The 12587-nt window shown below is 54.8% G+C and overlaps 4 protein-coding genes across 4 annotated transcripts; all 4 read right to left on the bottom strand.

Moving 5' to 3' along the window:
- Positions 1 to 2851: 2851 nt before the first annotated feature.
- Positions 2852 to 3439, bottom strand: SODB1 (putative iron superoxide dismutase; the record flags this gene model as incomplete). The annotated part of the gene is made up of 1 exon (XM_001467829.1): positions 2852 to 3439. The coding sequence occupies one exon, from the start codon at positions 3437 to 3439 to the stop codon at positions 2852 to 2854; it is 588 nt and encodes a 195-aa protein (XP_001467866.1).
- A 1908-nt stretch (positions 3440 to 5347) lies between these two features.
- SODB2 (putative iron superoxide dismutase) lies at positions 5348 to 5974 on the bottom strand (the record flags this gene model as incomplete). Its single annotated transcript, XM_001467830.1, has 1 exon — positions 5348 to 5974. One exon carries the CDS (start codon positions 5972 to 5974, stop codon positions 5348 to 5350), a length of 627 nt encoding a protein of 208 aa, XP_001467867.1.
- Positions 5975 to 8274: 2300 nt separating this feature from the next.
- LINJ_32_1930 (putative rab11B GTPase) lies at positions 8275 to 8949 on the bottom strand (the record flags this gene model as incomplete). The annotated part of the gene is made up of 1 exon (XM_001467831.1): positions 8275 to 8949. The coding sequence occupies one exon, from the start codon at positions 8947 to 8949 to the stop codon at positions 8275 to 8277; it is 675 nt and encodes a 224-aa protein (XP_001467868.1).
- A 1108-nt stretch (positions 8950 to 10057) lies between these two features.
- On the bottom strand, positions 10058 to 11842 carry LINJ_32_1940 (putative chaperonin HSP60, mitochondrial precursor; the record flags this gene model as incomplete). The annotated part of the gene is made up of 1 exon (XM_001467832.1): positions 10058 to 11842. One exon carries the CDS (start codon positions 11840 to 11842, stop codon positions 10058 to 10060), a length of 1785 nt encoding a protein of 594 aa, XP_001467869.1.
- Between the last annotated feature and the right edge of the window lie 745 nt (positions 11843 to 12587).

Raw genomic sequence — 12587 nt, forward strand, 5'->3', positions numbered from 1 at the left:
GCAAAGAAGAACAGGAGAGAGGAGAGAGGTAGCGTTCACACTCTGGAGGAGAAACGGCAACAATACATGCAGAGGAAAAAAAAACAAGACGAAGAGACGCGGAACGTGACGGAGGGAGGAGTATTGCATTCCACGCACATAGGGCACACGTACACGCGCAAAGAGGACACGGTGAAGGAGAGAGACCGCTGAGCAGCCACAACGAGTGACAGAGCGGCAGATACGCATAGAGAAAGAGTGGTAACTAGCACAGTACACCGGCGGATACAGGCGCTTACGTGGCACTTTACACTAGCCCGGCACACAAGCGAGACTGGCTGGGCACGAGGAGGAGAGCAGATGCGCAGCAGGGTCACTGAAGTGCACTTGCGGGAAAGCGAAAACTCTTGCAGTCACTTTACTTTCCCTGCTCCCACCTTGTTTTCAAACGACCGTCCGTGTGTGTCGTACGCGGGCACGTCTTTTTTCCCTGTATTTCTCCCCTCATCCGTACCGCCACTCGTTTGGCATCGTCTTGCTGCAGAATACATACACATGTGTGTGTCTATGTATGTACGTGCGCTGAAACCACACTCCTCTTACCGCCTTCTCGTCGTCTTTATGGTGTTCTTTTTTTGTTTTCGTTTGCTCCCTCTCTTGTGGCGATCTTTGCGGTTCTTGAGCACCAAAGAAACGCTGGGGAGAGAAGAAGAGTACAAGAACCGTACCACACATCAACGACTGGCAGATGTAAAAGTGAGGGGGACGGAGGGGTCGCAGAAGATAGCGATTCACAGACGAAAAAAAAAAAAACGGAGAAACAGTGCGGCAAAAGAAATAAAAGGCGCACCTGCTACTACTCTGTAGACCTAAAGCATAGAGAGTTGCAAAACGGTGTACCCTTCACCCTCTCTGGCGACCCTACCGTTGTCTTTACAGCTCACCGCCTTTCACACTGGCTAACAGTGAGGCAGAGGTATACCTGCGCTCAACGTGCCATTACGTGAGGCTGAATAGGAGAGGGAGACGGACGGCACAGCGGGGGCGGCAAAGGAGGGGTGAGGAAAGGTCACAGCAGCCAGACGCACGCAGGCTGGAGACACAAGAAGAGGGAAAACGAAAAGTCACAGACGCTGAGAAGCGCATGAGTAACTTTCCGATTCCTTCAACAATTTGAGTGCACGCGCAGACGCTTTTTCTCCAGCTCATCTTCCTCGATCCTGAAGGATCGTTACATGTGCGCAAAAGGAACGATTCTTGAATTCTTCAACAATCCTCTGTACGTCAGTTCGCATTTTTCGCGCCTATTTTCCACGTTGTTCTCTTTGCAGTTGTTGTGCGTGCTCCTTCTTTCCCGCTTTTTTTTCGATAGTCGTGTCAATACCATCTCGTCATGGACCACCGTTGGCGGGGATGAAAAGCACAGGAAAGAAGGGGAAGTAAAAACAAAGTGGGGGGAAGAGGGCGGGGGTTACACCCCAAATGAGACCACGTGCGGAAGAGAGCTCTTTCTGTATGATTTCCTGGACTGCCGGCCCACTCCTTCCCCCCACCCCGCCCCACCCGTCCATCATGTCCATCACGCTCTGTTGTTACTGTTCCAACTATCCTTTCGGTCACTTGCTCGTGCTATCACACGCACACAGACACAACAACAACAACAGCAAAGACACAACCGAGAGAGAGAGAGAGCCGCGAGACGAGGTGGGGGGGGGGCAAGACAGGAAGGAATGAGGAAGCGCCAGGGAGATGAAAGGCAGGCATGCCCATACGACACACCCGAGAAGTGTGGTGGTGGACGGAAGAAGAGGAGACTCCCATTTGCCTCTTTTCTGCTTTCGCGCCAAAGAAACGACGCACCTATGCAACAACAATGACACAGACATCGATACGGGAGAGGGCGAGAAGAGAAGGGCAGAAGGGGGAATGGCGAGAGAGGGAAGCAACATGAAAAGCACGAGAGTAACGACGACAAAAAAAAAGAAAAAGAGAAAACGCGTGTGAATCTCAGGGCCCAATAGTCCAAAAAAAAAGAAAAAATGGAAAGAGAATACAAACTAACGCATCAGAAAAGGCGACGGGAAAAAAAAACGAGCCAAACCTATCGCCAGAAACAGAAGGGAGACAGCGGGGAGGGAGGTGTCGACGTATCCCGTGCTAATAAACGTCGATGCGGTCAATAAAGCCGTTCGTGAGATTGCAGGAGAACGAAAGAGAGAAAGAGATCGAGAAGCAGCGAGTGAAAAGGGGGAGGATAGGTGCTGCCGTGGCTGCGAGTGCTTGCATCTTCGTTTCGCTTACGGCTTTATAGAAAGCCATGGCAGCAGCAGTGCTAGAAGATGTTAGAGACAAACAGTGACAAGTGAGAGAAGGTGTGTTATAGGGTTTACAGAGCAGTGCAGTGCTTCCTTCCATCATATTCCCACCCTACTCAGCACTTGAACCGCAAGCATGAGCACACGGCATTGTGCGGGGCGTAAGTGTGTGTATGAAACGGCAATTTCAGAAAAAAAGAGAGACAAGCAGGCAAGCACCGCCGCATAACCCCCTGAGGGAGATTTCACTTCTCGTTGAAACAGCACCGTCGAAGAGACAGACGTTCGGTCAAGACGACAATGCTGGGATAGAGAGCGAGAGAGAAAGAAAACAATGGAAACCAGAAAACGAAATAGTGGCAGAGCTCTTCACACGCACACACACAAAAGCACCGCGCTACTTATACTACACTGTTCGCTTCTTTCTCTTGTCTTTCCATCTTTGTTGTTCCCACGAGCGCGCCAGCACAGTTCCGCTTCCCCCTCCCCCGGCGCCACCCGTTACTCGCTCGGCCTCTTTCTCAACGTGAACTCCAAACTGCGCATCGCAGAAGAGCTTAAAGCTGGCTAGAGGCGAAATCCCAGTCCACCATGTTCCAAAATGCGTTCACGTAGGACGCGCGGTCGTTCCTGTAGTCGATATAGTACGCGTGCTCCCATATATCGCACGTCAAGATCGGCACGAGGTTGGGCTCCGTGAGCGGGCAGCCCGCGTCGTGCGTTTGGAGCACCTTCAGCTTGCCACTCGACTTGTCCTTCACGAGCCACGCCCAGCCGGAGCCAAAGTGGCCGTTGGCCGCATCCGTGAATTCCTTCTTGAAGCTCGCGAAGCTGCCAAAACTGTCGACGATCGCACTCGCCAAAGGGCCCGACGGCTCGCCACCGCCTCTCGGCGACAGGCAGCGCCAGAAGAAGTCGTGGTTGAAAATCTGCGCCGCACAGTTGAAGGCGGGGCCCTTCTCAGACTTGATGATGTCCACCAGCGACTTCGACGCAAGACCCGAGTTTGACTCCGCGGCAGCGTTCAGCTTCACGGCGTACCCCTTGTGGTGCTTCTCGTGGTGGAAGGTGACCTGCTCCTTCGACATGCCCTTCGACGCGAGCGCATCGTGGGGGTACGGCAGCGGCTGAACAGCGAACGGCATGACGCACGAGCAGAAAGCAAACAGGGATGTAGAAGAACCGTGAGAAAGGCACGTGAGTTGTGTACGTCGTCCGATTCCTTAGCTGGCTGAGGTGGAGAGATGCTGTTTTCCTCCTGCAGAACCGAAAGCAAAGATGGTGAGGCTACACGCGGCAGCGAAAGAAAACGGAAATAATAATAATAAGGGATGAGTGAGAGGGAGAAAGCGCTTCATTCTGTTACGTTCCAGCACGTGTGTTGGGAGAGAAGGAGAGGGGAAGTCCCATATGTGCATGTTTGTGCAGTTGGGCAAGATATGTGGAACGCGGGAGACGGAGAGAGAAGGATGCGACAGGGGAGCACAGGGCAAGTGCATATAAGGGAGATGGGGGAGAAAGAGGATGGCAAGAAATGGTAAGCGCGCGCACAGTGATGTCAAGTTGAAACACGGAAGCAGAGGCAGGAGTGGAGTTTGTGAGAGGACGTAGTGTGCGACGCGGGGTGGCGAGACTTACGGAATTGGGCGACGGAGCTGTCGCTGCAGAGAACAAAACAATTCGAAACGGGAGGAGTGGGCGATGAGCATTCTTCGTGCGCTTACTCTCGGTGAGAGAAAGGGCCTGGCTGAGACACGTGACCACGCGACGGTCAGTACCTCCGACATTCTCACTGATGTGCATCTAGGGTACTTGGACTCCCATGCTCGCTGCCTCGTTGTGTAGTAGCACCACTTCCTCAAGCCCTCTTGTTTTTTTCCTGTCGCATTTTGTGTCGCTTCTTCGCTTTTACAGAAGGAATGCGCCCAACTATCGCGTCATGACCAGCCACCCTGTCTCCCGACTCCCTCCTCGCTGCACAGAAAAAAAAGCAAAAACGCTAACACACAAATAAGCACACACACACACATGTACAACAGTGAAAACACAATCAGATCACGGTCACCTACTGAAGAATAAAAAAATCATAAAGATATATATATATATAGATGTACATGGAAAATAAGACGAATCTACAACATGCATCCATCATCTTTCGTTACCTTACACCACGACCATCCACACCACACCTCTGCCTCCTCCACATCCCACAGCGCACCAGCATATTGAGTGCGGTTACCAAAGTGAGCTGAGGGACAAACACACGCACAGAGAGACAGACACACACAGACAGATACAGAGACGCAGAGAGAGAGAGACAGAGGAAGGCACAGGGAAGGCACAACCCAGAAAAGGAAGAAAAAAAAAGACGGGGAGCAGAGAGGAGAAGACAGTAAATGGACAGAGAAATAAGCCCGAAGAGAAGCCATGGTAACGGTGTAAGTTTTCTTCGCTGTTTGTTGCTCCCTGTATACCGACAGTCAAGCATCACCCGACATAGATGCGGGATATATATCAGCCCGGCAACAGAGCAGACGGGGCCGATCATGCCAGTCCAAGAAGTGCCGCAGTACAGAGAGTGAAATTGAATGAAGCCTGTCCTCCACAAGGCCCTGCCTTCCTGTGTCCCTTTCGCTTGGCCTACACAGAGGAGCGCGTCATCTCCACATTCGCGTTGTGTCGCGGCGCAGCAGTCTTCTGCTCAAAGGAGAAAAATGTAGGGAATCAATCAGGGGGAGACAATACCGGCAAGATGGTCGAGATGTGTAGCACACACGTGAGCCGTGCACACCAATTTGCTGGTCAAGAGTGCCACTTCTCTTTTCTGAGGCACATCTTCCCTCGCACCCAACGATTGGCGAGGTGGTGTGTACACGAGCACTCTGGCACCGAACGGAACACATACACGTCCGCACATCTAGCAAACGGATGTTTGGACTGCCCTCGTCTCACAATAGTAACCACGAAAAGATATACGGAGGCGATGGCGACTCGAGCTTTACTATGAGCTACCGAATTTACGCGCGAGTATGGATCCCCCGTTTCCATTCCTTTTACAGATCACTGTTGACGTAGTGGGAGCCACCAGCAGCCCTGTAGCAGCGGTTGGCGTGCGACCAATTTACCATGTTCCAAAATGCGTTCACGTAGGACGCGCGGTCGTTCCTGTAGTCGATATAGTACGCGTGCTCCCATATATCGCACGTCAAGATCGGCACGAGGTTGGGCTCCGTGAGCGGGCAGCCCGCGTCGTGCGTTTGGAGCACCTTCAGCTTGCCACTCGACTTGTCCTTCACGAGCCACGCCCAGCCGGAGCCAAAGTGGCCGTTGGCCGCATCCGTGAATTCCTTCTTGAAGCTCGCGAAGCTGCCAAAACTGTCGACGATCGCACTCGCGATCTCTCCGTGCGGCTTCGACCCGCCTCTCGGCGACAGGCAGCGCCAGAAGAAGTCGTGGTTGAAAATCTGCGCCGCACAGTTGAAGGCGGGGCCCTTCTCAGACTTGATGATGTCCACCAGCGACTTCGACGCAAGACCCGAGTTTGACTCCGCGGCAGCGTTCAGCTTCACGGCGTACCCCTTGTGGTGCTTCTCGTGGTGGAAGGTGACCTGCTCCTTCGACATGCCCTTCGACGCGAGCGCATCGTGGGGGTACGGCAGCGGCTGAACAGCGAACGGCATGACGGGCTAATGGAGCGACAGGGAAAGAACGGCGGGGACGCCACTGAGAAGGGCAACGAAACAGCTCGAGGTGTGGGCGATGGAGCGTCGTGACGAAGCAAATGTGTGTATCGGTAGGTGTGAGAGAGAAACAGAGAACTGCAACGGGGCAAACCGTTTCCAGTGTGGCCCAGGGATGTGGATGGTGCAGGGTCAGCGCGGATTCGGAGGGAGAGAACAGAAGATGGCAGGCCGTATGAAGTCCAAAGCGGATTGATAGCAGCACCACCATGGAGCGCAGCTGCCCCCTTGCGTATCCACAAAAGGAGACGAGTCACACGTAAAGCAGGCAGCGATGGAAGGTGGGGGGCACTCATTCGCATGTCCCGAAGATGCAAACCCTGGCTGGTGCAACTCTCCGAGGCACCGCTTCCTCCTGTTCACAGCGGCGCTTTCATTTCGTGGCGCTGATGGCGTGCACAGAGGGGCCTGCGGCTGGCTCACGAGTATCAGTAGAAAGAGGTCGTTTGTTGGACATCGCACCACGCTCAGGCATTTTGCTGAGGTCCCTCGGCGTTTCACTCAGCACTTTCCCCACCCCCTCCCTCTTTCCTTTTCCTTTTTTTTTTCGTTAGGGAGGAGAGGAGAGGGGGAGGGCGGCGGGCTCCTGACATGCGTGCGTGTGCCCTTCTTTTGCTTCCGTGTAGCTGCACCGTGTCCGTGCACGGACTCCAGACGACTGCAGCAGAGAAAGACCGCCCTGCGCACGGCGACTTTCCACACACGCGCACGGAGGGAGGGAAGGGAGGGCGAAACGAGCACGAAAAAAAAAAGGCAAAGCACCGAAAAAAAAAGCGCACCGAAGGAAATCGACAAGACGAGGAGGAACAACGAGAACAAAACAGAAAAGCCCTGAAAACGGATAGGCAGCTGGGGAGAAGAGAGGGAGCGAACAGGCCACAGAAGTCCGTACTTCGTAGCGAACCAAGAAGCTCGAAAGCAAGGGCATCACACACAAGTCGAGAGACCGCGAGAGAGAGAGAGGGCGGTAGAAAGAGGGATGGAAACGGAGGCTCGAGGGGTGCAATGCCCACTCGGGTGTCCCCGCACCGACCCACCAACCAACCGGCCACAATCTTCCTCATCCTTCCCACAATGCGCTCATCCGTTGAAGGCCTTCAGTGCGCAGTATTTGCCCAATTTAAATAATAATAATAAGCCGTAATTGGCCTTTTCGGCCACCCTGTACCCATTGGGCGCGAACATGGGCCTCGTGTTCCGTACATGGGTGTCTGTCTTTAAGCGGAGCCCCTATGCCGGCATCGATGGGAGAAGCACACAAGTCAGAGGAGGAGTCACAGGGCGCTCCGCAGACAGGAACACCAAAAGAAAAAGAAAACAGTACATGAAAAAGCCCAGAGGCACACAAACAAACAAACGAAAAAAAAAAATGTAGGCTCGGCTCAGCACATCTAGCATACACTGATCGCAACAAGGGATGTAACAGCAGTCTAGATCACCACATCTCATACGCATTTACATAAACAAGCATGCGCACTACAACAGCTTCTAAAGGGAAGAACACTGCGGCCGAAAGACGAAGAAATCAGCCCATATATATAGTCCATCAGCCGCATCAGAGAGAGAGAGAGATGGCAAGAGGCAGGAAAACGGCTCGCAGTCCAACTGGGGAGATTGCACAGCATCGGACGCAGCTGCTTCGCCTCGCCAAGCAAACATATATATATATATATAAGCGTTATTCACACAAGAAATTTCAGCGTTCCCTTGTCGCCTCCATAAGTAAGACAACATCAAGACAAGGGAAACTTGAATAATGATGATGTGAATAGCACAGAATCCCGGAGACGCGCATCCACAAAACCGTAGAGACGGGATGATCTGCAACGTATTCTGTGAACTAGGAGAGGGGAGTCCACCTACTGCAACGTGAAACCCCTATCATACAAGGCACGAACCGCCTAAGGGTAGAGGATCCCCGTGCGTTCATGTAGCAGACGCTTACGAGCCGCAGTCGCACTTCGAAGACGCCATTGCCGTGTAATTCACACACACACATATAACAGCCGCCTGCACCGTCACAATCGTCGGCCGCGCAAACGAAGAGCACTATTTGGTAGGCAATGTTCATGTCCGCACGGAGGCTGAGGTACATCAGGCACGGCGATGGATGTGCGCCCCGAACAAGTACCTCATAGAGCATACCGCAGAGAGCTGTGGCTTGTCTGTGTCAGCGCACCAAAAAAGAAACACTGTGAAAAAGAACGCTTCCAGTGCTCCTGCTCTTCTGTTTTCGCGCTCTACGATGACACTGCGGAGGCACCCGTGGCTGTCTTGTCCTCCTTCAGAATGCCGATCACCTGCGTCATGAAGTCGTCCTTTGCGGGATTCTTCTTGTACGCGGCCGCCGTGGAAATGGCGCTTTCGAAGAGCTGCACCACGTTGGAGCCGTCAGCAGCGGAGACGTAGTACAGCGGAAAGTTGTGTTTCTCCGCAAAAGCAAAACTCTTCGTTGTAACAGACGGATCGGTGTCGATCTTGTTGCACGCTACAAGGCACGGAATGTGCTCCCGGTAGACGCGCATCTCGGAGAGCCACTTTTCTAAGTTTTTGTAGGTCGCCTTGCGTGTGCTGTCAAACACGAGGATACACGCGTGTGCGTCGTGATAGTAGCTCGGGTGAACCGTGGCAAAGCGCTCCTGCCCGGCGGTGTCCCAAATGTCCACGTCGACCTCCTCGCCGTCTTCTGTCACGAAGTCGTAGCGGTACAGGGTGAGGGCGTAGGTGGACATCTGCACTGGGATGTACCGCTGCATCAGGAAGCGCTCTACCAGCTTTGACTTGCCCACCGCGCTATCGCCGAGCAAGATGAGCTTGATGGGCTTGCGAGCCTCATCAGGGCGGTTGTCGAAGACGGTCTTCGGCTTCAATACCTTCATTTGTGCCGTCATGGTGTGTGCGTGTGCAGTTTGCATATCTCCCCCTCTGTGTGTGTGTGTGCGTGTGTGTGTGTGTGCGTGTGTGTGTGCATGTGCCTGTGTTTCGCTTTACAAGCAACAGCACACAAAAGCACGCGCGAGGATGAAAATGCGGTGCGTCACCGCTCCTCGCCACCACCGCCTCTTTCTTTCTGTGAGTCTACGGGACGTGTGCGCGCAGGGTAGGGCCACTTCTGTGTTGAGTGGGTGTATGCGTGGGCGTTGAGCTCCTCCAGTAGAAGCAGACCAAAACCTTCATGACGTGAGACGCCACAGTGCAGACAGGCAAAAAGACGGCATCACGGGAGGTGAGCACGGCGCGATCCAGAGAAGCGTTAGCGGAGAGAAGGGAAGCAGAATGGTGCGTTGTGAGACAACTCTCTTCAGACGGCAGACGCATGAGGCGTATATAAAAATACAAGATATATATATATATATATGGCGCCGTGGTATGGGCAGAGCGTACGACGACATGAAAACGTCTCGGGACATCGGCTGCCCCCCTGACCTCTACAACTCGTACAACGGTCAAGCGCTGCGCTGTCCCTCCTCCTTTCGGCATACCAAACGTAAAGACGAGGCGGCGAAAGCATCGGTTGCCTTACCGTCTTTAACCCTTCGTAGGAGGTCACTATCGGTCCCTGACATCACACGCCATCGAATCCTCTTGCTCGCCTTGTCCAGTGTTTCGCTCCAGTCGGTGATGGAGGAGAAGGAGGAAAGGAATGGGGTGTGAAAGAGAGACACACACACGCCGCGAACAACGACAAAAAAAAGAAAACGATGTGGCGCAGGGCAGCCGCCACATAATACGAGCCGCACGCACAGAGAGAGCAAGGAACTCGATAAGCACCGTTCATGTGGTGTATGCCCATGGGTCACACGCCGGACCAATCAACCACCATGGCAGCATCACTGGCAAAACGTTGAGGCAAGAGTGGTCGAAAAGAAAAGGGGGTGCAGAAATGGAGACGGCGCACGCAAACCTTCCAGCACAACATCGGCTGACGATGTGCTGCTCGACAAGGGGAGTGGAAGCTCAGTCACTACAGTCGGCAAAACACATCCCGGCGCCGTCACTCGCACTCCTTGCCGTCCTCCTCGATTACAGCCCTTTCATCTCAAACTTCATCGGCGGCGCCATCTTGGGCATCGGCGCATTCCGTTCATTTACCTGCTTGCGCAGTGTGTCGACGCTGCGCTTCTTCTCCCTGTCCTCCATCCCCTCATCCTCGATGCGCTTCTCTCGCCCTAGCAGGTCCTTCTCCACCACTGCCGCCTCCGTCGTAATCATCATGCCCGCCACGGAGCATGCGTTGACGACGGCGGACTTCACTACTTTCATGGGATCGATAATGCCAGCCTCGAACATATTCACATACTCGCCGGTCTGCGCGTTGTAGCCGAAGCTCGGGTCCTTGCGCGCGAGTACCTTCCCCGCCACCACGCTGCCCTCGACGCCTGCGTTGTTCGCGATGTAGCGCGCGGGCAGACCGATTGCCTTCTTCACAATGTTGACGCCAGTGCGGATGTCAGGTGGAAGTCGTCGGTCCTTAGAGATGCTCTCGAGACGCAGAGAGGCCATGAGCAACCCGGTGCCACCACCTGCGAGGATGCCCTCTGACACAGCCGCGCGCGTGGCGTTGAGCGCGTCGATGATGCGGTCCTTCTTCTCATTGATCTCGACCTCCGATGCGCCACCGACCTTGATCACCGCAACCCCACCCGAGAGCTTCGCGAGACGCTCGACCAGACGCTCGCGATTGTACTCGTGGTCCTCGGCGGAGATCATGTCTTTGATCATCTGCACTCGCTCCTCCACCGCGATGGCGCTGCCGCCGCCCTCCATCAAGATGCACTCGTCACGGGAGACGGTCACCTTTCGACAAGTGCCGAGGAACCGCTCGGAGAAATCGTTCTGATCCAGTGAAAGACCTAGGTCTTCTGAAATCATCTGCGACCCCGTGAAGACGGCGATATCCTGCAGCTGGTTGATGCGCATGTCGCCAAAGCCCGGGGCCTTGACGGCGCAGCCGCTGATGCGCCCCTGAATCTTGTTGTACAGAAACGTGTGCATGGCCTCCCCCTCCACGTCCTCCGCAATCACCAGAAGCGGACGCTTCTGCTGAATGGCGTAGTTCAGCGCGGGCAAGATGTGCGCCACGCTCGTGAGTTTGCGGTTCGCCACGTAGACGAGGGCGTTCTCGAGCTCGCACCTTTGCGCCTTCGTGTTCGTCACAAAGTACGGCGACGTGTACCCACGCTCGAAGGACATCCCCTCCACCAGCTCGAGCTCCGTATTAAGCGAGCGACCCTCCTGCGTTGTGATTACGCCATCCTTGCCGACCTGCTGCATCGCGTCACCGATCAGGCTGCCGATCTCTTGGTCCATGTTCGCCGAGATCATCGCTACCTGGGTGATCTCAGATTTGGAGGTGACTGGGCGAGACTGCTCGGCCAGGGATATCAGCACCTCCCGGCATGCGAGGTCGATGCCCCGCTTCAGGTCCATCGGGTTCGTGCCACTTGCAACGCTGCGGAAGCCCTCCTTGAAGATCGCCCCGGAGAGGACGGTAGCGGTGGTGGTGCCGTCACCGGCGTTGTCGTTGGTCAGCCCTGCCACCTGACGAACCAAGTTCGCCCCAAGGTTCTCGAAGCTGTCCTCGAACTCGATGCTCTTGGCAACCGTGACTCCATCCTTGGTGATCTTCGGGCTTGCGTACGGCATCTCGAGAATCACGTTGCGGCCCTTGGGGCCCAGCGTGACGCCGACGGCCTTGACAAGGTTCTCGACGCCGGCAAGCAGGGCGTTGCGGGCCTCCATGCCATAGCGGATGTCCTTCGGCGTTGAGCCGTACTTGACACAGCGAAGCACCGTACGGGAGAGCATCTTGCAAGAGTATAGAAGGTGCTGATGGGGGTGTTCCAGTTTGAACTTTTTTTGCTTGATTGCCGCAATCGGCGCCACAGCGAAGGGCTGCTCTTCGCCAGGCGGTCCCACACGAGTTCGACGGCGCAGTTGCGCTGCGTCACGCGTGGCAAGCGACTCGAAGAGACTTCCTCACGCAGACACGATTCCAAGCCGTCAGTCGACAAAGTAGCTGGGAGGATGGACGGCGTGCCTGGTAACTCCGCAGAATACACGAGTCCCTCGGTGAGAATGGTCCCTTCGTGGTCGTACTGTGGGACAAGTAGGCGGAGGAGAATACGAAATCGTACAAGGAAGTGGTAGGTGACGAGATGATAGCGGCAACAAACAGAGCTCTTCGCGGTGACGCTGAGGTCCTTGACCCCCGCGTCTGGGCGCCATCGAGGGACTCTGCGAGAGCAGCGAAAGAAAAAAGAAAAAGAAGCCGAGCCGAAAACGGACGACGGAAACAGGCATGTGTATCGATGCCAGGAGAGGCTACTGCCAAGGTCTACAAGGTCTCCGCGAGCGTAGGCCGATTAGTTCGCAGACGTGTACGCGAGCGAACTCATCACAAATCAGCGCTTGCCTTGCCTTTGCATTTTTCTTGCATCGAGCTTGATTGGGCCGTGGCCATCTACTCTAAGTACAACCGCGCACCCCGCGCAGTTTTGAGAAAAGTCTGCGTGTGCTGTGCCGCATCCCCTCACCCCTGCCTAGGAGTACG

Source organism: Leishmania infantum, chromosome 32 (assembly GCF_000002875.2).
Source record: "Leishmania infantum JPCM5 genome chromosome 32".
In the NCBI taxonomy this organism is placed as follows: Eukaryota; Euglenozoa; class Kinetoplastea; order Trypanosomatida; family Trypanosomatidae; genus Leishmania; species Leishmania infantum.